The sequence below is a fragment of the Echiichthys vipera genome (genome assembly GCF_963691815.1).
Source record: "Echiichthys vipera genome assembly, chromosome: 5".
Lineage (NCBI taxonomy): Eukaryota > Metazoa > Chordata > Actinopteri > Perciformes > Trachinidae > Echiichthys > Echiichthys vipera.
In genome coordinates, this window is record NC_139830.1 from 32,052,223 (window position 1) to 32,079,446 (window position 27,224).

Consider the following 27,224-nt stretch of genomic DNA (forward strand, 5'->3'; position numbering starts at 1 on the left):
TAGCATAAACACTTTTAATAACTTTTATTTTTTCCCTTAATAGATCTGTACAATCAACAAATCAAACTTAAGATGAGCCTAGCAAAAGTGATCTGTACATGTTAAATGCTTCTGGGCACAAGAGCGTACCACTCATTTAAATAACCAAATGACTTGTCTAGCTATGCAAACACTTAAAATCAGTCCCACAGCTTGAGAACATTGAGTGACTGACACGGGGTGGCAGGATGAAACAGAACAAACCAAAAAAATAACAATGTTCCCTTTAGATCTCTTTCTCTCCAGTGTTATAGAAAAGTACAGTCAAATATCTTATTTACAGAGAAATGAACACAACTCTAGTTGGATCAAACCGATGTTTTAGGGTGTGGTGAGGCTGGGTGAGGGTGCATTTATCTGGATTTAAGAAAGAAAGGACAGAGGAGGACACACAAGCCAACAGACAATATGGCTTCTGCTCCAACACCTTCTCTAAGGACTCATAATGGATTCTTTGTCAATGTCTATCCACCTCCACTCTTCTCCAGCTCACCCCCCTTTCCTCCATCAGCTGCCCTCAGGTCAAGTTGATTCTCTACTCTACCACCCAATTAACCATTCCTGAGATACATTACTGAAAAGATGCATTATTGAAGGTGTTTACATGTTTGATGCATATAACTTTCCTAGTTCTACAACAGTTAAAGCCCACCCCTTTCCCCAATTTTGTCCTTCAATCTAAAAAAAAAAAAAAAGCTGCCTTATTGCTAGGGTAACAGTGATTTTATGTCCATGGAATAGACTTATTAAAACATATGAAATACATGGAGTTCCTGTTATTTAGAATTACAGTCATGGTTGAATCTCACAGGGTTCATTGAGCCTCTTTAGGCTGAATCTAACATTGAAGTGCAAACACAGGGAGGTCCGACTTCATCACACTGGATATACATGATTTTATGTCTGAAAAAAAAAAAAAGAACTTTCTGCTACTGCGACCAGACACGTTGAGATGCAGAGTGAGGTGAGAACACGTAGGACTGTGGTGGTCCCTGCTCAGCAGGCCTCTTCACCCACAGCTTTACTAATCAGAGAGCTGTTCCATAAAGCAACACTGCTGGGCTTCTTCAAGCAAATCAAAGCAGCTTTGAATTATGGGAATCAGGGGAACTTCAGAGATCCTTTGTCAGTTTTCTTTACTGGGAATTGAGTGATCCACGCTTTGTCTTTGTTCTTGTAGTGCTCAGTTCTCAGTGAACAGACCCACCTTAGTTTCGCATTGGGTATGAAAGGTTAGGAAAATTCTGAAAGACTGATTCTGGCTCTTCTGATCCTTCTTTAGAACCCCCTTCAGGGTAACATCACATTAGACAGCTAAAACAGTCACCCTGCTCACCATTATAGAACTGATTTGTTCATCTTGGATTACTTTAGCTCGAGTGACAGTGCATTTATTTTGGAGTCAAAACATGCTTTTGTAAAAATTCATCAACATCTTGATTCCCAATACCAAAAAGATTTCCATCAGGGGCCTGGGTCACAAGGTGACATCAATGGCGGACTCAGGTTTTCTTGGTAACATGCCACACCAATAATTCAGATGCTCGAATCAAAATCTGTCAACTGCCTGTCTCCTGACCAATCGGTTCACTGAAAAAAAGTGTCATTTCTACAGGACGCTGACCTCTTAAGAGGAGCACATTCCTATAGATCAGGAAAAACTGAGCTTCTAACACTTGACCACACCTAAGAGCCAGTAATGAATGGGGACAAGATTCTTTCAGTCCTGACAGTGTTGATGCTTTTTCACTCTTGTTCTATTACTGCAGCTCAGCACAACATAAGTCAGCAGTGATCCAGGACCACCAAAGTCAGTGATCCCACAGACAGACTTGTGTGCTTGTTGATGAAGGCCCCTGAAATCAGAATTAGATCAACACAACACTGGTTTTACATCGAGAGCCAAGTTCGGTCGACTCTGAAGAACAGCCCTGCAAACGGCATCTTGTGTCGGGTTACTTTCCCATGTTGGGGTGAGCTCGGTGGGTATCTCCATTTGCTTTGTGTCTGTAAGAGAACAGCAGCACTCTGCCATCACACTGACACTCAGTGTACTAACCCTGCAGTGCAGCGCAGACATTTCTTTCTTTGGAATTATTAAACCCCACAAGACATTCAGTAATCTGACAAACATGAAATATTGGTAATGGTCAAATCAGTGAAAACTAGTCAACACAGACCTCTAGCAGCTTAGCTTTCCTTACGATTTAAATGTTAAACCATTTGTTACCAAGGGTTTGGAGATTTATAATCCATAACAACTTTGTTATGGTGGCATTAGGAGTTCCAATAGTAATAATTATTTTTATCTCCAGTTTGGGGATTTGGAGGTACCATCACAAAATGGAGTGGATATTCAGTACTTCAAAAGCAGAACCTATATCATTTGAGGATTACAAACAGTCCCTGTGTAATGATCTGCATCATCAGCCGTACCACGCCTCGCTGAAAGACAAATGAGAATATTTCAAAGAAATATTGAGTTAAAGAAATCTTGCCCAACTTGGAGTTACAATTGAAAAAAACTGTTCAACTGCATTTTGTCTGGTAGCTTGTAATCCCTGGCTCCTCTGTAGTGCAGAAAGGTAGAGTAAAAGCAACCAGCTCGCTCCTCTGTCCTAGCTGACGGTGCAGCAGCAGCAGCAGCTCTGGGTGGACACCCCAGAGAAGTCCATGTCTCTTGAGGCTGCAGTGCTGGGCAGACCAGCTGGGTGCTCCACCAGGGACCACCCTATGACCTCCACTGCCATGCCATCACCCCTTGGTCTCTACATTCTATCCAGAAAGGGAGCCCAAAAACTCTGCTAAATTAACTTCAAAATGTAGTGACCAAAGATATATCCGAGGAGTCAATGAAACTCAACTGTTCAAAACAAGTGTCTACATAGTTTGATGATGGAGGCGTACTTTTCACACAACATGGTGAACCACAGTCAGTGAGAAAAGGCCCAGAGCACAAAAATAAGGTAGGATGGGGAGGAAAAAAATATTAGTTGAACCTTTATTTAGTTACAATATAGATTTAAAAATTTGTTTTTACAAGTACCCCTCCCTTCTCTCTTGAAGTTCTTTTTGTGTACAAGAACAAGAGGGGGGGGGGGGGTTGTCTTATTCTGAAGCAGTGCTGTTCTCGTGGATAATGCCTGCAAACAATTTTTAATTTCTTTTCAAAGGTATGGGGGGTGGGGACAAAAAAAATAAATGAAAGGAAAATAAATTTTCTTAGATCCAGAGGTGTGTCTGGTGGGACCCAGGATGACTGCTAATCATATGAGAATTAGGGGATGGTTGGGGGTTGAAGATCAGAGCATGTTCAGAATCCATCCACCCAAACACCCAGGCCCCTCTCTGCCAGTGTACGGTTCACAGAAACCACCTGAAAGAAGAAGAGAAACAGTCTGATTATTCTCAGGATGTCTGGATCAATTAAGGCTGGGCAACACGACAAAACATCCAGATTTACTGCAGTAATTTTATTAAAAAGGTTGACCAAACAGAAGCTAAATGTCCAGAGTAAGGAAAACCCAGAAGAATCCCAATAGGACAAGGTTTCTATAAGGACCCAAATATTCCCTATGATTCAACTCTTCATTATTTCACTTAGTGAATAGGGGGAAAATGACCTCCAGATATCACCATGAAAATGAGTCGATTACTTAAATCAAGACAAACAAAACTTTGTTAAAATGGGTAAACAGGGCATAATCGAATTATGTATGTGCTCATTTTCATAAATACCACAACGGATCTGAACAGGTGAAATGTCTGGTTGAATCTTGTTGACATAGAACAGTAAAAGACTTTATGTTCAGGTGTGAGCGAACCCATTTAGTCGACCCATGAGCTTTAATACATGGAGGCAGAAGAAGGACTTTAAAGCAGCCTTTATGAATTATTATTATTGCAGAGATGGGTTTTTTTCCCCTGGCTATAGCCAATGTTTAGATCTGTTTTGGTATTTAATAAATTAGCACATATGTTATTAGATTATGCTTCATTTGCCCATGTGAACAAACTATTTCAAAAAAACTTACAATACATTTGTTGTTTGTCTTGATGTAAGAAATTAACTCAGTCATTCTCATGGTGATATCTGAAGGTTATTTTTTCCCTTATTCTTGTGAGAAAAATAATGAATAGTTGAATCATAGGGAATATCTTCTGGGCTTTTTTTCCTTACTCAGTACATATTGAAGATACAAAATCAAAATAACTGGTGAGTGTGACATGACTGTTCTGATGGAATTAGTGCAGGTTATCCCCACCCTCAATTAGTCCAATCTACTGCTCTGACTATATGGACCTTTTCAAAGATGTAAACAAAGATTCCAAAACAGTCCTAGTTTATTTCCTGTTGCAGTGTATGTGGATGACATCAGCTGACAGGAAGTAAAGAAGGTTGTTGCCTAGCAATGGAAATCCTTTGAAAAGGTTTATATTTAGGATGTTCATTGGCCTCTTCTTGTTTGTGTTTTACATTAAATGCCTACCACCAACAAGAGAGGGGTGGTGCCCTTTGAGACTTTTGCAAGCTTTTAATGTGAAACATCTGTGCAGGAAGAGTTGGGTTAAACCAAATGAAATAAACGGCAAAGCACCAAATGTAGTATGACTGTACTGACAGAAGTGAAGACAGGGAGGAGGTGATGTTTGCAGCATCAACAGTAAAGGAAAATGGTTGATGCCATTTTCCTTTACTGTTGATGCTGCAAACATCACCTCCTCCCTGTCTTCACTTCTGTCAGTACAGTCATACTACATTTGGTGCTTTGCCGAATTCACAACATTTAGAATTCAAGCCTGTTTCAAATAAATAATGCTTATTTCCTGTTTACAAAGTGCACCCTCCACATGATCAGGGTGCTCACGCTTCTCTCCAGATCCTTTTCCCTGATGATCTAGCTGCCTGCCAGAGTTGAATCACAAACCTTAAACGTCTGTGGGCAAAACAAGCTAACAACTTAAGCAACTGAACCAAACATGCCAACCAATTTAACTAAGTCAACCATTTAAAACTTTTTGGGAAGAAAGCAATGCTAATCTATAAACCTAATAAAAACTACCAGTTAGCAGCCAGCATTGACTAATATTTACATCTTAGGGCTCATTGCAACAAGAACCCTACAATTCTTATTTTCATGTGACAACACACAAATGAAAACAGAATTACGATCCACCAATCCTCATCAGGGACTGATCATTTGAACTGGATAGCTGCAGCAGGTAAAAACAAATAAAAGAAAAGTGTGAGATCTCTTCCTGCAGCTCTCCCTCTTTCCTGAGCCAATAGGCTGGATTTTCTAAAGCCTGAAAACAGAGCCAAGAGGAGGTGCAGAAGTCTAGCTTTCTCTCACAACACTTTAAATACAACATGACGACAGATTAGGGATCTTTTACCCTACCCTCCTGTGCCCATCCTGATCTCTGAGCTCCGTTGTATTTCACTCTCAGATCAGTCTGGTAACGTGCGGCAGAGAAAATTTGGAGAAGTTTGCCAAACGAACGAACCAATCAGCGTTGGTTTTGAGGCAAATTTAAGTGAGGAAACGAGAGGAGACTGTTGAGTGTAAGTACGTACGTTAGTACGTCATACGCTTGAGTGATCTGATTGGTTGATTTGGCCCGTATGTTGGTGATGGACAGATGGTTTATCCAATCAGCAACAAGGATTTTCACCCCTTCCCAAAAGAACGAGAGTTTTTCAGATGGATATGCTGAGCAAATGAGACTCAAATCAGAATCAATCCATCTGGCAGAGTCCGGCTACTTTTGCCCAACAACAGCAAAAATAAATAGCCTACTGCAGGTTTTATCTGATCCTGGACATAATTTAGTCCTTTTAGATGGAAATCCGTTTTGAGGAGCTCTGATAGTTGAGTTCTTACTTTTTCTCTCATTTTCCATGGGTTTTTTCATGATTGGAAAACGAGTCAACTGTTTTCAAGGATGCGTGGGAACCCTGACGATCCCATTCACTTATTTTCAATAAAACAAATTTCCAGCTTTTCAGGCAAAGCGGTCATGTCAGGCACGCATAATTGTACTAATTGTTTGCAAGACAGTAATGTGTAAGAAAGTAGACATTTTAAAGCTCTTCCATGTGGTTACTGACATCCTCAAGCCTAACCCTACCAGCATGTGTCACAGAACAGAGCATTTCACTAGGACGGTCCTCTGCACCCAGGTGCATCTAAGCCTCGTACCTCTTCTCCGACCATGTTCCACAGGTGGACCAGTGGGAGGCCTGTGTTGTTATCGTAGTTGGAGACCTTTACAGAGAGAGACAGGGTCAGTTACAGTTGATTGACACTGGAGCTAACTTATGTTAAGTGAGGAATGTGGTCTCACCTGTGCTAGCAATGCCACTCCTCTGGTCATCTCCTCCAACGCTGTTGTGGCTTCTGGTGAGAAACGATCCTCTCCTAATCCACATTTGAAACATGCCAGGACGACAAAAGAGCAACAACACTTCCAGCTGTACATTATCTGAAGCTGTCAGACAGTAACATTTGGACTTGGTTTTTAAGGCCTTAGTAAAAAAAAAAAAAATCAAACAAGACCACAGACACTAGAACTCCTGGCTCTGCCATTTTCATATCGCTGTTGTAGCTCTGAGTTTGAAATTGATGTGTTAGCACAAACAATGTCGTACCTGGAAGTGGGGCGATATTGTCGACCAATACTTCAGCACCTTGAAACGGTAGTGTTACAAAATCCGACCTGGAAAATAAAAGGGTTAGTAAAGAAGATTTATAGGAAGATTTTAGATATAGTATTCTAGAAAACATAAGACCTTTTCAGAAGCTTTTATACATTTTTAATCTCATACGTTTCCCAAATCTCTGAAAAACATGAAAGCTCCATCACAAGCTCTCTGCTCCCCTCGTCTCTCAGCCATCACAGTTTGAACTTTGGATAACTGGCAGCTGCAACAAGTGTCTTTGCTAACCAGTGAGACATCAGCAAAATTAGTCTGTATAATAATGCCCATACTTTCAGCTCTTGAAAAGTCCCTTTCCCTGTCCAGCATCATCCATTCTGCGTTTAACTTTTTGGATAGTAGCCGACGTGACATACCCTATCCCTGACATGCAGCTCCCACACTTCATCAGATAAGATAACCTACCTCAGACGAAAAACTGATTATGTTCTGGTGACTCAGAAACGCAGCGTTACTTGGATTAGTAACTAATATAATTACTGCTTTGGAAACTGTAATCCCTTACACTACTTGTTACTGGAGAACGTAATATTAAAGTCACACTGTTGAGAACGCAAACGTGAGCTCGTGTGAATACGGCTGCTCATTCTCCGGTGCAGTCGTTGCACTCGTGTGGGGACGGTGATGACGTTCCTCATCGATAAATCGAAAACCTCAGAGGGTAACGAAGAAAGGTGATTTACATTAAGGTGATTCAGGAACATCAATCTGTAAGGGCTGACACTGAAATCTGACAAATGCCAGAGACTTGGTTGTTTATGACCAAATTTTGAACGGGCTCCATCACCAGTGTCCTGTCCTGCTACGTGCACGCTCTAACCAGGCACCACCCCTCAGCTAAACCAAACAGAGTATTTCCAGTAAGTGAGAACACATCTGACACAGACTATCTCATTGGAGGGCCATCTCTGGACCTGAGGCTCCTGACATTGTCTGGGGCTCATAAGCAAAAACGGTGCGTCTCAGTGCTCTTTATTTACTTTGCGGAAATAAAAATCGCGACTGCGATTCTCATTTATTGAATTTTTTTATTTATTATTTATTATCATTTTATTTATTTACAGTACGTTTACTCCATCTAAAGCCAATGAAACACAGCCTTGTTTTCTTTTGTAGTTCCTGGTTAATTGTACATCCGTACTGTTCCTGCGTGAAGGAGTTAAGTTATTCATTACACATTTTTAGCATTTAGCTTGAATAAAATGCTGTGCGTTGAACATATTTCAGTTTAGAGTTCATTCACCTATTTGAGCTACAACACATAGGTAAAAATGTCTTGTAATTGCTTGGCAACATAATGGCATACATAGTCCGAATTTAACATACGTGTTAAAAGTTGGATTTTAAAACCATTCATTTACATAATAAGCATCTAACAATTGGTATTCAGATGTTTAATATTGACCGAAAAATCCTCAGAGAAGTCTGGAAATTTGAGTCTGGAAGAGTGTGGAATTTAGAAATGGAAAATGTGGAGGAACCCTGAGTTAGAGAGCACCAGGAAAAAGATGATGTTTTTCAGATGTTAATGTGTGGGCTCACACCTCGGGGTATCATTATTATGTAGTGAGCAACCGAGAGCGAGTCGTACCCAGCGTGCTGTTTGGTGGTAACACAGGGGTCCCCTAACAATATATACTCCACAGTAATAAATATGTTGTACTGTTGTAGATCTCACACTGGACACTGCACTTCATCGGGCCGTGTGTGAAGTCTATCACATGAATGGTTGGTCATTTTCAGTTTACAGTTTCCCCGGTACTCTCCATTCAGAGAAGCACTTCCATAATGTCTGTTCTGAAGTCCTGATATACAGTACTGGTATTCTCAATGGCATTGTTCTTTATACAGTTCTACTACAGAGAGACCTCTGACACTCACCTTATTTGCCGTAGTGAGTCGATCTTGACACGGTCGTAGCCTCCATAATCAACGTATCTGATCTCCACTTCATCGGTTTCTTTATAGAAAGTAATGACCTGAGCTCTCCACCAGGCTCCTTCCACCGCCGGAGCTGCACAGATCACACCAACTGGACAGACAGAGACACAAAGACAATAAGCAGAAAGTGGCAGGCTCAGACGGTCCTATACTGCAGTGTTTTTCAACCTTTTTTGAGCCAAGGTACATTTTTTTCATTGAAAAAATCTCGAGGCACACCACCAGCCAAACATGTTAAAAAATTATACTCTGTAGCCTATATTAACAATATAGTCATTCTCATCAAAGTGTCTTGAATAGGAATCAAATAAACACAAAGAATAAAGGACTTTATCATCATTTATAATTCTTCTTTCAAATAAAAAGTGCACTTAACATGTCCACTTTAAAAATACAGCTTGAACATAACAAATGAAACAACAATGTGGTCTTAAAGGTAGTAGAAAACGTCAAAGTGTTTTGCAAACTCTAATTCTGTCCAAAATCATAAATTACCAGGAATACAGAAATATAGTGCTTATTATGACAGAAGCAATAATATTTGGGAAAGATTTCACTGTTCTACACTGAGAAATATGAAGAGTTACATGTACAAAATGTCAATCTCAGTGTATTTTACTCACTCAGTGTGAAACCTGTGCCTGTTTGGATGAACAAAGAGCTGATATCCTGGCAGGAATTGAAGAAAGACACACACCAAGCTCTTCCTCAACAGCTCTCAGTCGCTCTCTGTTTTTAGTTTTGATGGCAGTCAGGCTTGAGAAGCTCACCTCACACAGATATGTCGTGGAAAATGGGAGCAATGTCACAATAGCTTTGTTTGCCAGAATGGGGAACTCCTTGGCAGCAGTCAACCAAAAACTGTCCTAAGGTAGATCAGCAAAGCTTAGCTTCAGACCACGATTTTGTCTCAGTTCAGTTAGTTCCCCCTGCTCCTGCAAAGTCATGTCCTTTCCAAAAACTGCTGAGCTGTATGGGTCCCTAACCCAGTCAAGGCTATCAGTGTAGGCTGAAGAGAAATAAAATGACATCTTCTCCTGGAGAGTTTTCAGATGTTTACTAATGATCTCACACAGTGCAGCAGTGTGAACATCTTGCCATTTCTTGGTGAGTGGAAACATTTCAAGGTTGCCACTTTCCACATGTTGTTGCCAGAGGTGCACCTTTGAACAGAAGCCATTTATTTTATCCGTACTTGTGAGCAGGTTTTCATTTCGGCCTTGCATTCGTGTGTTCAGTTCATTCAGATGATGAAAAATATCCGCCAGATATGCCAGCCTTGCACACCACTCATCACTTGCAAGCAGTCCTGCGTAATCGGACCCCTCATTTGTCAGGAACACATTGGGCCTCATTTATAAAACTTGCGTGAAAACGGGCGCAGATCTGAGCGCAGAATTGGTCGTAGGACAGGACCCACGTGTGATTTATGAAACATTCGTATCTGACCAATCTCAGCGTATGAATGAGCGGGCCTTGATAAATGCGGCGGCTGAATTCAAACGTCATTAACATGTTACGCCCCTAAATATTCCTGGTTCGAGTCCTCGCCCACTGAGGTCAAACACGGAGAGGAAGAACGCAGGTTAGAAAAGAAACTTTTCCGACACACAGATCGGCATCCTGACATCCGAGATGGAGCAAAATAAAGCTGAGCTTTTTGCCTTAAGAGTGGAATAAAAGGGGCCCATCATAAAAACGCTGTATAAGAATAACGGAGGAAGTCAAACCGAGGCAGCGCTCCACTAGGACCCGTGTGCGCCTGTGCGCACTGTTGGACAGGTGTGCCGTATTCAGCACCCCTGCCGTGAAATGCACCCCCTCGCATTATAGCTGATATTCTGGATCAGAAGGCTGTTGTTTCCACCTATAGGAGTAGTTTATTTACTACTCTACCGCACAACACCGGCGCTACTGGCGGGTTATTAGGTATTCCGTAAGAGGATAACCTTTGTCACCTAGAAGAACCATACCAAGATGTTAATCATCTGATGCCTTGTTTGATTTAATGCAATTTATCGAGGGTAGCCACGAACCGAGGAGATGACTTTGGCTCTGCAGTGCGTCTTGCTGCAGCTGCGCGCCAACACATTCATTCATTAATTCAATGTCGGGGTCGCGGGGGGCTGGAGCCGAGCTGTTTTGATATTTAAAAGAATCGTGTGTTCCCCCTGGTCACCACGGTTAAAAGCGATAGCTTGGCATCACAAATCACCTGTACATTTATCGAGTGGTAGTCTTTGCGATTGATGAATGTGTAATCATTCATGGATGGTGCCTTCAGACGCACATGAGTGCAATAAATCGCTCCAACCACAATTTTTATATTTTTTTTATTCGTTTTAAGAATCCGTTTTGATCTGTTCTTAATATTTGACTGCTTAGCTTAATGACAGCTGAGGTTTGTTCATTATTTTCAGCCAGGTTTTGCTGTGCTGCACCGCAAATCCACAGGCTCAATTGTGCGTACACGATCTCAGACCAGACCTGAGATTTGATCGTAGCTCCCGCTCACGTCCAAATTGTTTGATAAATGAGGCCCCTTGAGTTCCTCCAGCAGCTCATACACACGGGCCAGCACCTTGCTGCGCGACAACCATCGGACCTCCGTGTGAAACAACAAGGCTTTATGCTCCGCTCCCATTTCCTCACACAAAGACGCAAATATGCGGCTTTTCACAGGTCGTGTCTTTACAAAGTTTACCAACACAGGGGCTAGTTCTGCTGGTAAAGTTTTGTTTTCAAAAATTTTTTTTAGACCAATTAGGTGAAATTGGATAATTTCCCACGGCACACCTGACGATCTCTCACGGCACACTAGTGTGCCGCGGCACAGTGGTTGAAAAACACTGCTATACTGTATATATGATCTGTATGTGACCCTCTCACGTGCGCCAATAGCAGTTAAGAGTACTACCAGGGATGGTGCTGAATACAGTCACCCAACAGAATGCTACATCTCCCTTGAAATGAAGGTGCTGCATGTGCTCGTCATCGAAGAGACTGTTGTGCTGAGGCTACATCAGGATTACGGATGGCAGTTGAGATCCGTTAACGAATTAGAATCGGAAGCAGAATCATATGCCTCCAACGTCAAACTCACTGCCGGACACCTGTATCAACGATTTGTTATCGTCTCATTTGCCTCATGCTGCCTACCAAGAGGAGCGTTTCCATCCTTTCTGATCATCATCACTATCATCGTCCCCCTTTAACCATTTTACTTTGTAAGTCTATAGAGTGTTTAAACGACCCCAGTCTAAAAGGTGCGTTCACAGCGGGGGCGACAGACGCGACAGGATTACATACAAAGTGAATGGGACAGATGCGAATGGCAAGACACGCGACAAGTTAGGTGCATTTTGTGCTGCAAGATAGACGCGGTGTCGCTTCAAACGAGTCAAGTGCATCCAACGGGCAGGCTTAAAAGATTGAACTTTTCTTTGCGTGACAATGTGGCGCGACAGCCAATCAGTGTTGAGACTGCGGTAAGTGTCATCAAGTTCTCCGTGATTACATCCAGGGGATCACCAAAGCCGCCATTGTGGCAGTCCTTGACTGTTCCTATGGATATAATAAAATAATGGATAGAACTCTGACCTTTGGATGGCACCAACGTGCCTTTAGGCATCTAGTCTCTCCAGAAATCCAGAAGAAGAGAGCAGTCACTACAGTGTTCACTACAGTGAACTCTGTAGTGACTGAGTGACAGTCTCCGGTCTGATCTACCGGAGACCCGCTACCTGAAGAGACATGTCAGCACCTGTACGGCTCTGGAGGTTAAATCACTGACAGCCTGTTCTCACTAAAACACAACGGCGCTTTTAAGAGCCACACACTTCATTCCAGAGCTCATTCCTGTTCTTTTAGAAGCATTCAGACTTGGTTAGCACTAGCATAACTACTCATTTAGCTACTCGCTAATTGCCCTCCGCTCCAAACATGTCGCTGGATCCTATAATGATAAATACGATCACGCGACACATTACTCACGTTTCAAGCATTTTGTCGCGTCTGTCAGCAAAGTGTTTTTTTCTGAGCACCAGCATCTTTTTTCATTTGTTCCCAATGGAGGAGAGAGCGTTTGTGGCTGCTTAGAGAAGAAGTGCTCCTCCAGTGTTCCTTAAAGAGAACACTGGTACAAGTTTTTGAAAAAAATGAAACTAGGGTATCTTTAAGGTTGTTGACGACGCAGTTGTAGCTGCCTTTGGAGTCATGCTTGCGCGGCAAAAAATGCTTTGCTTTGGTCAGAATCAGTTGATGAGTTTGAACTTGGAGTGTTTCCCCTTAGTTCAGTGTCTTTCCACACAGAAAAGTCCAAGTGAACCAAAATACATCAATACAAACCATGCAAGAACATTCACTCTGCTCATACGGCCCTACAAAAGTGCAGAAATCACTAATACCATCATTTATGCACAATTTTAGGCCTGAAAGAATGGAGGTTAGGATTGATTTGGATAAAAAGTATTAAATGACAAACTAGTAAACGATAATCCATCTTCAATGTGCCATATGTTAATTTGTTTGGACAGTAAACACACTTTAAAGCCATTTATTTGTGCTTAATTTTTTTCATAGTTACTAAACTTATGCTTTGTAGGGCAGTATAGGTCAGCTGTAAATACAGTCAGAAGGTCCTGTGTTCTGGACCAGTGCATATTTCTGACTATGGTAAAGTAGGCTGTCTCTTGTATCTCCATGGTGAAAGTAGCCAATTGTAATCATTTTCCAGACATTGATAGAAATAAACTGCTTCCAAGCTTACTGTCAGTCTGTGAGAGAAACATTGCTCTTCAATTCTCTAGCTACTACTACTACCTGGGTCAAATAGCTTACAATTGCAGTGTGCACCTGGTAGTTGGGCCGGATCCCATTCTCACCACAAACAAACTGCACCGAAGACTACCACATCAAGGGGCAAAACACTCCAAGGATCGATTCAATTGAACTAAACATGAGTGTGAAAAAGCCCTAAAGTGCAGAAACATTCAACAGTGTGCACAGACTTTAACAGCACTGTGGCACTGTTACCTTCAGCGGGTGAGGGCAGAGCGGGGGTGCCAGGCTGGGAGTAGCACAAGAACATCTGCTGGTCGAGGCTTCGCAGAGCGTGGTAGGTGGGATGGGTGTGCTGCTGGACAAAAACGTGTCCGGCTGACACGATGTTCACCACTATCACTTCAACAGTCACTCCACTGGGGAGCAAAAGCTGAGAAGACAAATGAGGAATGGTTACTCTCCCAGTAAATGTTTTCCATGATCCAGTCTTCATTTCTTATGGCTAACACCAAACTTCATCCAAATAGTAATGCAGCAGACATTTAAAATGCAACGTTGTCCGGCAATGTACAGTTCGATCATTTCAGAAGCTTAGTTCTGCTGTCAAGTTTATAACTATATATTTTAGATTTGCTGCTTAAAGGCGTACATTGCCGATTTAAATCCATCTCTGTGTCATGGCAGTGTGGACACTGTAAATGGTGTTTGACTGCCTTTTGTAGCACGAGTGCTCTGTGAAGTAGACGCTCATACATCAATACAATCCGTAATTGAAAAAGCAATGTAGCCTACAAGCACTGGTAGAGGGGAGTGGGTGCATGTGGGTCCCTAAAGCAGAGAATATTATTCGCAAGGGCTGGGGGCAGGTGGAGGATTTAAGTGGATTTGGATGAGTTCTTTTCTTTGCAGATGTCTGTAGTGTGAGATAGAGGCCAAAGAGGGAGATCATGAATCAAAGACTTGATGGGTTAATTGGCCTTGGAGCTTCAAGGGATACACAAAAACTACTGAAACTTGCCCCTTGATGGAGAATCTTGAGACAAACAAGCATGGGATAAACTCCAACTAGCACCAAATTTAAAACAACAACCGTGATGCAAAAATGTGGCGGTTTTCTCTTCATGTCATGAAGCCTGGGTTGACATGTGCCTTCATTTTTACAGTTCTTTTTCAGCCTGGGTAATATATTGTAGAGATGCACCAATATCGGCTCTGGTATTGACTCATTAGCTGGATCGGATATCGGATGAATGAGGCTGATCCACTCCTGATTGCAGTGCACTTTATATGGAAGTGTTATTTGTTTTTTGCTGCTAATGTACACTTTGCTATTTGTTAATAAATTTAATTATGAAGTACATTTATATCTGTGTTCATTTGTTACCTTTTTTTAAACAAGGCTAAATGTTTGTCAAGCCTGATGCCTTCACTCACATGGACAGGTATACTCTTCATTCCTTCAACAGTAGGATCGGAATCAGGTATCGGCCGATACGCTCAGCCCAGGTATCAGTATCGATTGGATCGGAAAAACGGGATAGGTGCATCTCTAATTTTATGTAGCAGCTAAAAACCCAGTCCAGTTCAATAAATAGTGGCAAAGCCAGAGAGTCCACCCTTACCCAGGAGGTCATGGGAAGAGATGGCAATGTGAGTGGGGGCGGCGGAGGTGCATATAGATTGGTCAAGTCCAGATCTTTAAACTTTTTCCCAATCAAGGACAGGGCTTTGTCAACCTGCTGCTGTGCACCTGGAGAGAAACAAAAGTCAAAGTTGAAGGTGTGGTTCAACAAATATAAAATGTGGAGTTCAATGTTTTCTGTGAAATAGTTTCTCATACAGTAAGAATCTAGATGAATATGCACTTTCTACGCAGCCATTTCAAGTTGAATAGACCCAAACGGTGGAGTCTAAAGTGGAGGTGGCAATGCGGGGACCTGATCCCCCTGACTCACCCTCTATGTGACAGATCTGGAACTCCTGTGTATAAGGCAGGGTGGAGATGTAGATCTTTGCACCAGAGTTCTGCTTCAGGAAACTCACATATCTTCCCTGCTTCCCTATTAACCGCCCTACAAGATGCTGGTACAAGAAGACAGGCAGAAAAGACAACATGTCAAAAGGACAGTCCATTGATACAAAGCTCTAGGTTTAACATTTTAGAAGAATGTGAACTGTGGCGAGACAAGAGTCTCGCCACAATTCAGACTTTTCTAAATGTAAAAAATAAATAAAACACAAAAGGGCATCACCTGTTCCCTATACATAATTAACATCCAATACGTATTGTCTCCCAACACAACATCCTTTTTGTATTTTACCATCTTTTCAATGAAATCTCAACTAAGTTCATTCCATTATCACAGCAATTTTAAAAAGGGGGTTAGAAGGCGTGTCAGTGTGACCACACCTGCAGCACCAGCTGTGCATAGCCCTGGATGCTGACAACTCTAGAAAGCTATTCACTCCAAGTACACTTTTATATCAAGAGCCAGCATGGATAACGTTGCACTTCAAATATTTAGCCCACTGTGTTATTAAAATATATTTTCTCATCTCATTACAAAAGAAAACTAGAGCAATAATAATCTTATACAGTATACTTTGAACTTGAAGTGTCTAACCTCAAGCAAGGTGGCAATCTTTGCCCTTTGCTGAACACCCTATACTGTAAATTATTATTAACTAGTTGTTTCTGTTAAAGAGGAGAAAAAAAACTCCATTGATCTGACTGGAGAACCCTAAATTGAGGGTATTGTCAGCATCAAAGTCAAACATTTTCAGAGCCTACAAATGCAACCCTATCCTGACACTGAAGACTGATACTAATGTTGACACTTTTGGAAATTGAACACAATTTAGTGTTAATATTCCTTTTCATTAAACGTGAGCAGCACCCTATAGCTTATGCCATCAAATGTGAGCTTGTTTATGCCAAACGGAAGCCTTTTTAAAAGCAAGAACAACTTAAAAACGTCCCACTGACACTTCTAAAGAGAAAGGCAACACTAAAATTACTTCTCTGGTGAAGCGGTGTACAGTGCAAAAAGGGCTGAAGTTATGGTTTTACTTCTTCTGCCAGGTGTCCGGACTCACCTTTGGCACCTCAATCTCCCAGATGATGAGCTCAGAGCCGGAGGAGGCAGCGTGATTGCTCTGGCTTTCCACAACACCCATAGTGCAGCCGCTGTCCACCGAGTCCATGCTGTTCACGTCAGAGCCTAGATACAAACACAAAATCACCACCTTAATCAGCAATATTTACAGCATCAGAGATCAGAGGTCAGGCTCCAGTGCTCCTCCTGAGCACTGTAGACCATGCAGACCACCCTTTAGAAGGTGTCTACTGTATCATCAGGAATCCTCACTTTAGTTGGGATACAGTGTTATGATACTGGAAATAACAGCATCTACAGCTTTTCACATCACATGCCGTCTGCTCCATTTGGAGTCCCTGCATACCAATTAAAGCGTTCCCCCTACTAACATTTGTGACTTACTTTTAAAACACAAAGGAGAACAATTTTGAGTGTTACCAGTGATAATTTGAGAAAACATTTTTAAATTAGCCTCATAATAAGTTTCCAACTGTGTGACAGGCAGGAATGGGTAGTGTTAGAAGTTAGTGATCCTAATTCTCTTATTGATGGTCCTTACAGGTTTGGTTCTTTATTGATACTCTTACTCTACGCTCAGTGAAGATTAGAAAAGAATGATGAATGCCGATCTCAGTCACTATCTGTCCTCCTCCCTCTGCTTTGAATCAGGAAGTTTGACCTTAAGCTAGGCTATAAAGTTAGGAGAATGGTAATTTACAATTCACATGAGCGCTGAGCTAGGTGGGTACACAGACGTGTGTTGAATACCTTCTGAAAAGACGTTCATGCCTGTTGAACAGGTGTATAAGTATTGGCTTTTTACCCATGAGGATTTGATGGTCTCGACAGAGACAGAAGTCAGCCGTACAGCTTGATAATTATTTACATCACAACATTAAACTGATAAAAGAAGCGGTAGAATTCAAGCTTCAATTCTTTAATCCTGGGGCTGTTTAATACGAGGTTTTGGTACCCATTCATAGTGACAAAGTGATTTAGATTCAAAGCCCCTGTTTCTGGAAGGACCAAATTCCTGGCAAACATAACATGACGAGAGCAGGTTTAGCTACAGCAAAAAGTTACATTACTGTTCCTACGGTCTGCTCGACTGCTTCATCAATATACTGTTAATGCAAAAATCAAGACTTTAATATACTTTAGCATGCACACCATGGTTGTCATGTCATACTCATCACTGCCTGAAATGCTGGTTGCATCCACAAATTGAATCCAATCCTCCTTCCTCCAGATGTTAAGCTACTGTTAATGGCACAACACTTCCTGCAGACCTGTCACATTAAAACTCTTCCGCTGTTTCAGAGGGCAAAATCATTTCCACAGACTTCTTTTACTGCAAAACATTGAAGGACGTGTTGGTGCTTTTATCAGCATAACAGCAAACAGTGTTGGCAAGTGATCGGTTATTCACTTTGCACTTTTAAAACAAACTGACTTTAGAGTTTATGGAGGATGTAAAGACAGCTGATTTTGGTCTAATTATTTGATGTGCTGTGGTTCACTTTTTGTCTTATCTAGAGACATCTTTATTTTATTATAAATACTCAACATTACTGATTTTTTATCTTCAATAGCAGCTGCACCACACTCAACTCCAGTAACAGCCGATATGAGTTTCATGTTCTGCCCGTAGGACTAAATGCCTTTGTTCGTCTTCAGTGGTGTGAGGGAAAAAAAAAAAAAAAAAAAAAAAAAAAAAAAAATCACAATTCACTACAAAGTCCAGTTTAAAAATCCAAGAGTGTCTCCTGCTGGACAGCTGATAGTGCTGTCAGCCAGAGTCATTCACACAATGCACAGGAAGACGTACCAACATCTGAGTTCAAGAGTTTAGCCACCTCAGCCTCAATTTTTCAAGTTTATACCCTGTCATTGCTCTGTGTACAATGACACAGCTAACAAATGTGCACTGACTCGACTGACTAATTCGACTTTGGGGGCTTCTCGGCTGATGATTCGAATCACAGGCATATACTGCTGTATATTAATATTGGCTGATGTATCATCAGATTTTTAATCCCTCAAGTATCGATGTAGTATCAACCCAAAAGCCATATTAGTCTGGCTGTACTCTGCAACACTTCTTACACCAGTACTGATAATCAACAGATTGATGCCTCACCTCCAGACTGGTCCGTCTCCCCCTCACATGTCCCATGAGCTCCATTCCCCAGGCCCATTCCATTGAGCCCCTTTATCTCACACACAGCATCTACTGAGTTTCCTTCAATTACGGCCAACACTGCCTCCGAGGCAGTTTCAACCAGTAACTGAGGCGGTGTGGCTTCTCTCGCTGACAAGTCTGTAACTTGGATCACATCCAATTGGTTGTCAAACGTGCTGTTGTGGAGGTCATCGTTGCTGATGCCATCCTCAGAGTGGCATGTGCTGCATGCTGAGTCGTCGGCCATCCCGGTTCCTTCGTCACCTTTCAGTTTCATGTTTAGCAAAGCGGTACTTGGTGCTGCTTGGTGCGATGATGTTAGCCAATGTCCTCTCTGTGCATGGTTTGTCTGATGAACCCTGTGACTGGCCTCAACAGGCTCCCATACTGGAGACGAGGAGCATCCATTAGGCATCCCTGGCTCTTCCTTCTCTGTGGCCTCTCTGGCCTCATAGCCTATCTGAGAGGGGCTTGTCAGTAGATGGAGATGCTGCTGTGCAGCTGTGATTGGCTCCTGTTGGGAGCATTGTCTGCTGCTTGCCAATGGTATGCTGATACAGACTCTGGACTGGCTGTTGTCTGTGACCTGGCAGCTGGTGACACCGAGGACCTCCTGGGTGGCTGCCGAAATGACCTCAGTTATGAGCCCGGCTGCTAGAAGCTCCAGATCCTGCTCTTCTTGGTAGATGTCCTCTGAGTTCTCTGATATGGTGGTGGAGTCTTGGACCGTTGTCAGGGCTGTGGAGGCTGGGGCCGAGGCTGGGAAGGTAGGTGTGCTGGTTATAATGTTTTGGTGGAAATCCTGCACAGAAGGGGGCGTATCTAGAGAGTCAGCCTCTGATGAAATCACTCTCTGCACTTTGGCTGGGGTGACTGCACAAACAACCATCTCAACTTGTGTATTAACAGTGCTGTAGTTCTTTGCAACTTCCCCTTCTGGCTCCGGCCTCTCTGCATCAGAAAGGTGTGTTATTGTGGGGGAGGAGCTGGTGTCTTTGGTAGACTGGCAGGGTAAGATGACCTCCTCTACTGTGTCTTCTGGAGCAGAGGCTGGCTCTGTCGCCAGCTCTTTCACCAAGGCAGGTGCTGAGCTTTTCTCTTCTTTATGGTCTTTCAGGGACACCAGCAGGCTGTCTTCTTTGCCGGGGGAACATAGAGTCGAAACTGAGGGTTTATGGACTTCCTCTTGTCTTATTCTACCAAGGCAAAGGGCAGTTTCTTCAGAACTTTGTTTCAGTGAAGGTGCTGCTTCAGTGTCCTGGACAAGGACCTGGGAAATATTTTCATGTTCTGTTCTCTGGTTAATGATTTTTGGAGGTCTATGGATGGGGCTTTGTATGTCATTTGTGGGGGATATAGTGCCTCTCTCAACCAAACCGTTGCTCCCCTCTGCTGGAGATGCTCTAAGGCCCACAGTGTTTTGAGCCCCCTCTGGGCTGTCATGGCTGATGGGCCGCTCTTTCTTCCGTGAGATGTACCACCACCAGCCGATCAGTGCAAGGACTCCGGGCAGTGTGTAGGGCACAACAGAACGAAATCTCAGTGGCATTTCCTCAGGACTCAGCTACGCCTAAAAGTTACAAAAGACACACAGAGATTTGTTTAAGTTAGAGATATTTCACATTAAATAACACGCAAAGCATATCTGGGGAAATTGATCTGGAATCTGCCCATTGACTGCCTGTTTATTTAAGGTCTCCCCCCAAATCAATCGAGTTAATTTGAAATGAGGCCTACTCGAGGAATTGATCACTCACGCCCATCCCTAGGCTTGGGACATCCCGACTAAGAAGAACTATAGAAGTGTAACTTGTAATCTACCTGCTGACAGCAAAGACAGTGACAGGAGAATCAGGGACATGTCAATCCATGCCAGCTGGTACATTCCTACAAATCAGGCCATGTTCAGACCTCCTCAGCTCAGCACGAGTGACAGGGGTGCCATAACAACAAAAAAAACACATCATCCAGCAAGACACTGTGTTGGCCAATCAAACACATGCACACATTCTCTCAAACTTTGCCACAAATTATAAAATAATTGCCCATTATATCTTGTCTTGTGTAGTCTGTTTTAAAGCTTTTTAATTCTGGTGATTGAAATTACGCTTCAATCCTAAATGTTATGTTCATTTGTGAAGATTACGTGAGAAACCTGCAAGTTTCGTAAACATTGTTTGTCATAGAGCTTATTTTCTGCCATCATCCAAAACCCAATGGGATAAACCAGGGCGATGCCGACTTTGGGGTCGGCCTACAACAATATGTATTCCCTACAGAACTCTGTCATGGCAAATCCGGCTAGGTTGTTCATTTTATTTAAAGCTTTTATGCTACTTTTAAATACCAATCCATATCTCTCTAATATTCACAGAGTTACAAACTGGTCGGCTGGTACTTAGGAAAATCAGCCTCAACAGAAAAACACTGGAACAGCCCTCAGCATACCCGGAGCCTAGTGTGCAGCCTAACAGGAGGTGACTCTCTGTCCATGTTAAAAAAAGGACACATACACATGCCTTTCCTTAACAAACCTGGCCATGCCGGCCTCCACCAGGAGGAATGCATCACATGGTCTGGATGTGACTCAATCATATCCTGCCATGCTTCTAGACACGGCTGTCATTGGCAGCCACACACACAGACGGACTTTTGACCTCTAAGGTTGCTGGCACTCCCACCTGCTCTATATAATCAGCTGCTGGCTCTCTGCATGCTAGCAACATGGTTCTGGGATATAGGCTACATTCAACATTAACTAATAGAGTTGCTGTATAGGAAATTGTGGTGCAAGAGTGAAAATGTGATGACAACAATGAGAGAACCGTTATTGTGTGTTTATAAAATAGAACTTACTAGGGTATAGGGCTGGACGATAAAACGGTAACAATATGCATCATGATAGGCACACCCAATCAATATCAATGAAAAAATGCCTTTGATAGAATGTTCGATAATTCCAGAGGTTGCGATTGTGTTCTCTGGTGAACTAGCTTTGGAGAACAGCCGTATTCACCAGCAACGTCCAAGAACATCTGTAGCTGCAGCTGTCATAGAGGTACTTGGCATCAATGCCTTATGACAAAGCATCTAAACGACACAAAGACATAAGTGAGGCAGTGACATATCACATAACTAGGGACTTGCTTCTGCTCAGCACTATTGAGAAGCCTGGCTATAAAAATCTCATCCACGTGCTTGACCCATGTTCTTCCAGGCTAAAAGTACTTTTCTAAGACTGCCATTCCGAAGCTGCATCTGATGTGCAAAGAATCTGTGCAACAAGAAATATTGTCAGCAACTTTGCAACAACCTCTGACCTGTGGTCAAGCACATTTCGGAGCCATATATTACCTTAACCATTCATTAAGCATTTGTTACGTATTCTTTATTTTTGCACCTTAATGTTAAGAGATAATTGTTAAGTGTTCATTGAGATTCATTGGTTTACATCTTTTTCATTTGAATGTTTTCCATGGTTGTGTTGACTTCTTTTTCCCGTCTGCCTTGATATCTGAGGTGGTTAAAGGTTAAGTTTAAAAGAAAAATGTTTAAATTTAAGATATTTTCCCCCTGGTCCTTATTGATATTTTTTATGACCCATTTAAAATAATCAGTGCTATTGAACGATATGAAACCCTTCTGAGGTGATACAGTTTTCAGCCATATCACCCAGCCCTACTCGGTTACCTCGGTTTTGGGGCCACTGTTCAATGTGTTTTTGGTACAGCAGGGGGGGAAAAACAACATAAAATTATCTATTTACAAAATGTAAACATTGTCAATAAGAAAAAAAAGAAACAAAAACAGCAATAGTCCACTGGCCTGTTAATTCCTGAACTGGGCAGCAGCTTGTGCTCGTTTATACAGGACAGGTCTAACAGACAGAACCAGTACTGAGCTGGTACTGGTTCCTGACTGCTCAGTACTGAAATCTTGATAAGCCCCTGGAAAACAGTGCTACTTAATTCATTCTAACGTCAGGATTTGCATGAGTGTATTGCAAGCTGCCGGGGGCCACCAGGTTTTGAAACTAAAATGTGTTTTACAAACAAGTAGCAAACTCCTTTGAGCAATAACTCAGTGCATGTGTGTTAAATTTAGTGTTGTCTCGATATCAAAATTATGACTTTGGTATGATAAGTGCCTAAAATATCTCAATATTGATGCTGAAATGATACCACGGTGGAAAACCAAATCATCAAAAGTAATGGAAAAAAAATATTAGATGACAGGACGTGGAACTTTTTCAATTATTTATTTATTTTTATTAATTAAAATACTTACATTAAGTACAACACAAATGATAATAATGCATAGCCATGGAGAATCATTCTTAAAAAGGTGGGGAAGACTACACTGGCTGGTTTGATTGTTATAAGTGCATAGCACTGCGGGACAATATCAAATGGATGAACTCATCTACCAACTGTCTAAAAACTTTTTTTTTTTTTTTTTTTTTAAACACCCCGTTTCATTTTATTTTGTTTTAAAAAAATATTGTTTTGGGCTTTTTATGCCTTTTTCTTAGTAGAGCTAAAGATCTACTGGAATTAGGGGAGAATGAGAGAGGGGATGACATGCAGCAAAAGGGCTGCGGTTGTCAAAGCCTGGTTGCTGCTGTAAGGACTCAGCCTCAGTATGTGGGCCCCATGTCCTTTTATTCTAATAAAATAGGTGCACTGTTTCCCACTAAATTAGATTCTATTTGTAGAGGGAGATGACACACAGCCCTTAAGTTAGCTGCTTTAGCAACTTGGATAAATCCAGTGCAAACCCCAGTGCCACGTGTCTGATAAATGAGTGAAATTTATCAGTTTATCCGCACACTTGTCAGGGCATAGGAAAGCACATTGCTATCACCTGTAAGCACCTGTTAGTAAGCTAGCTAGCCAACTAGCCAGCCATCTGTATGCTCTCCTTCCAGCAAAGTCTCCTAGCAGCGAGGAGCTGCAGAGAGGCTAGGCTTCACTAGCTAGCTAACTTGCTAATTTACCATTAGATGAATCAACTACCCATTATGCCATGTTGCTAATTTAATCATGGGGCAGCTCAGAACTGTTATCCCTTGTCAAAACAATCATACTAAAAAATAACTTTATGAGCATGCTGCATTGTTGTAACGTTGCCATACGCATTAACTTAGTGGCATGAGTCACTTGTAGTAACTTTATCATAGTAAGATATTGACAGCTACAAAGCAAAAGTAGTGAGTACATCATCTGTTGATCTTCTTTGTTGTGTATTCAAGGCCCAGACATCCAAGCACTGAAAGGCAGTTATTAAGAAGCAGTGCACCAATGGGCTCCATTATTTGATGTGTTAGCTAGATGTCAGAGTATCCTTGAAAGCCCCAACAAGAAGAATTTTTCAAATTCCCTGCCTGTTACACATGTTGATCCCAAAGGGGAAGCATTAGCAATGTACATGAAGGGCAAACAACAACTGTGATAGCCCACGTCAAATTGTATGACAACGATAATTCCAATACGATATGCATTTTAATACTCTATTAATAATTTGACTGCTGTATCTCATAGTCCAGGTTTATACTTGATCAATACTTGAAAAATCATTCTAAATAATACTTTAAAAATACACGATACACAACTGACCTGGGCTGTTTTACAGCACAATCCAACTCAACTAGGTCATTGAATCACAAAACAAATACTTAACTACATTATTGCAATCAAATGTAAATCATCCTCACTCAAAATTGCTGCGCTGGCTTTCATTAGTCATCAAATTTCAAAATTTACCACAATGTAAATAAGATGAGACCTGCAGGTCACTTAAAAACAAAGCATAACCAATCAATTAAAAGAACTGTAGCCTGCAAATGTCAAAAGTTGAATACACTGTCCCTGAGCTCCAAGAATATAATCATACCCATGCGATCGAGGTCTATTTAGATGTGCAGTAGGATCTCTGTAATGCCTTGCTAATGACAAATCAGCGGCTCAGTTTTGCAATGAATAATATATGCCATGTTCAATGCACAATACCATTCAATAATATACTGACAACTGAAATCTTTCCATATGGACAGACGCGAAAGGAACTGATGAGCCTGTATTGTATGTGTGCTTATGAAATGGTGGCCCACACTACATTCACCTTGGACAAGGTTATTATAGCAGTTCAGCAGTCAAACTAATCTGGAGCTCTTGTTGCAGGTCAGACTGGTGTTGGTTGGTGCTTTCCCTGCCCTTTAAGTCAAGATTCCAGCTGACCTTGGTGTTCAGCTGGGAGAGTGCTCAGGCTGTATTTACATGTTACAAACCCTAGAACGTGCTGAGTGCAGGCAACCTAACGTTAAGCAGCTTGCACAATGGCTACAGAGCACTCCTGCTATATATGGCACACTACCAACATGGCATACTGTCATATTTCTAAAGGATCATAGCTGCATAATCACACACCACGATTTAAAGAATCACTGTTGGTTCCATGTGTCACCTAAACAGCCGAGCAGCCTGTACCCTTACACCTCTGACACTTGACTTGTTTTATACAGCTCGCTCGCACTGTTGGCCCCATGCCTTCAGTGACATTTTATAAGGGTTAACACCAATATGGAAATTGCGTGTGAATCAAATTGCTGAGCGGCCCTCGTTCGAGCACAATTGTCAACCGTTGTGTCTGTACAGTGAACGCAACAATACCGTTACGCTGTGTACTTCGCATTCAGTCTGGTGAAAAGATACTAGTACTCAAGTCTCAACTTTACTAGCGTTGATGTTAGCTACAACAACAGGCTAATCTCTCGATGTAGCTTAAAACCAAAGCTCAGCGAGAAGCGTACTCTCGCCGTTTACAATCCCATGACACGATACGAATTTGCACCTTGACTCACCGTTAAGTTGCTGTTCCCGGGGGTCATAATGCCAACTTACGGCGACTTAATGCCAAACCAATCCACGTGCTAATAATATCGACAATGACAATATATGTGGGTAATGACCCCGCTGCCGCTGTCTCGTGCCGTGCGCACATAAGATCAACATTATCTTTAAACTCCGGCGTGTAACTTTACAACCAATTCATCACAACACGGTCCGGCTAATGCTAACACAGCAGACAGACTACGTGACACCGCACTTAGAAGTGTGCTGGTTGAATGTTTCCTCGCAGTGAGTTTACCTACGTTAGGGGAGGTTAATGCATGCATGTCAATATTAGCCAAGAGCTTGTGTCTTTACCTTACCATACCTCAAACAGCAACGCTACCGGCGTGCCTTAGCTAACATGCTACAACCCATCTTTAAAAAGACACACAAAACGTGTAGGCGGTACGTTCGCAAACTGTAGCCCACTGTGCCGCTGGGTGCTTCATTTTAATAACGAATCGGTCCGAAAACACCGAACATCCACGGAAGAACTCATGTCCAGCACTAACATGCACACGGCTGTGCCAGAAATATGGTTAATGTGAACTGACATATACAGTATACGCACACCTATATTTACAGGGAGATTGGCGCAACACTGTCATCGTGAAATCCAGCAGCAAAGGTGGTTAACGTTACACTGGTGGGAATAAAGCATGGCTGGTGAGGAGGCCGCAGTGCAGGGCAGTGTGAAGTTAGCAGCTAGCGCCGCACATTGGTTACAATGTAAACCGTCTATGAACACACATGAATTCAAATGTCAGGGCAGCTAACCGCACACCACGCCATTAAAGCCTCGTGTACAGGGTCGATTTAGGGTCATTCCACCGACTGACCATAGCGTTGGGCCACAATATAAAGGCGATACAGTCCCCAGCTTTGAACGCAACCAAATGCACCAGTGAGGGCTTGTCTCGGACTGACGCAGGTTTAAGGACGCTCCTGGAGTGCTCCTGTCCTGCATGGGCCTCAGACCTTCGTGTTAGCTTACTAGCCGACCTGGCGAAAAATGAGAGCCAACTTACTTACATTCTTACTGTTGACAACCTATATGCACTTCTCACTAATCAAGACACGGGACCCCGTCAGAAAGTGCAGAGACCGCACGAGGAAAGCAAGCAGGGTAGTGGAAGTTACACAACGGGCATAGAAGCTAGCTGGAGTGTGCTGCCTATTAAGTTGGAGGAAGATGTGTGACGGTAGGCTAGTTGTTCAATGACATGGGATGACTGCACTCAGTCGGTCACACAGTAAACCTCACACGGCCCGCTGACATGAGTGGGGATGTCCATGAATGGGGTTTTGTACAGTGTGCGTGTGTTGCACCCCTGTGAGTTTTAAACTAAGTCACGCTGTGTGAACATGGTGCAGGTGGCTATCAGGTTTGCGTGTTCTTTACCCTATCATTTCTAAACGTGCTCTTCCTCTCCAGAGTGGTTCGTTTACTTACAGTCTTTTAGGGTCCTCGGTGCCGCCACGATGAGAGCAATAGTGATAATGAGAGTTTTTCAAACCGGTCCGTAGAAAGTCAGTCTCTGCTCCCCACGTGTAGACCGACAAGCACCAGT

General features: G+C 42.3%; 1 protein-coding gene across 2 annotated transcripts; it reads right to left on the minus strand.

The window, feature by feature from the left end:
• Positions 1-9: 9 nt before the first annotated feature.
• akap1b (A kinase (PRKA) anchor protein 1b) lies at positions 10-27,224 on the minus strand. 2 transcript variants are annotated; one of them, XM_083913886.1, is made up of 11 exons: positions 27,107-27,224; positions 18,722-20,333; positions 16,580-16,704; positions 15,439-15,565; positions 15,106-15,233; positions 13,736-13,913; positions 8,642-8,792; positions 6,692-6,759; positions 6,388-6,461; positions 6,243-6,308; positions 10-3,415 (listed from the first exon to the last, which is right to left on the minus strand). In XM_083913886.1, exons 2-11 carry the CDS (start codon positions 20,310-20,312, stop codon positions 3,353-3,355), a joined length of 2,571 nt encoding a protein of 856 aa, XP_083770012.1. In that variant the 5' UTR covers positions 20,313-20,333; positions 27,107-27,224; the 3' UTR covers positions 10-3,352. The 2 variants fall into 2 exon arrangements, with proteins under 2 accessions (XP_083770012.1, XP_083770013.1); XM_083913887.1 differs by lacking the exon at positions 27,107-27,224 and adding an exon at positions 26,237-26,284.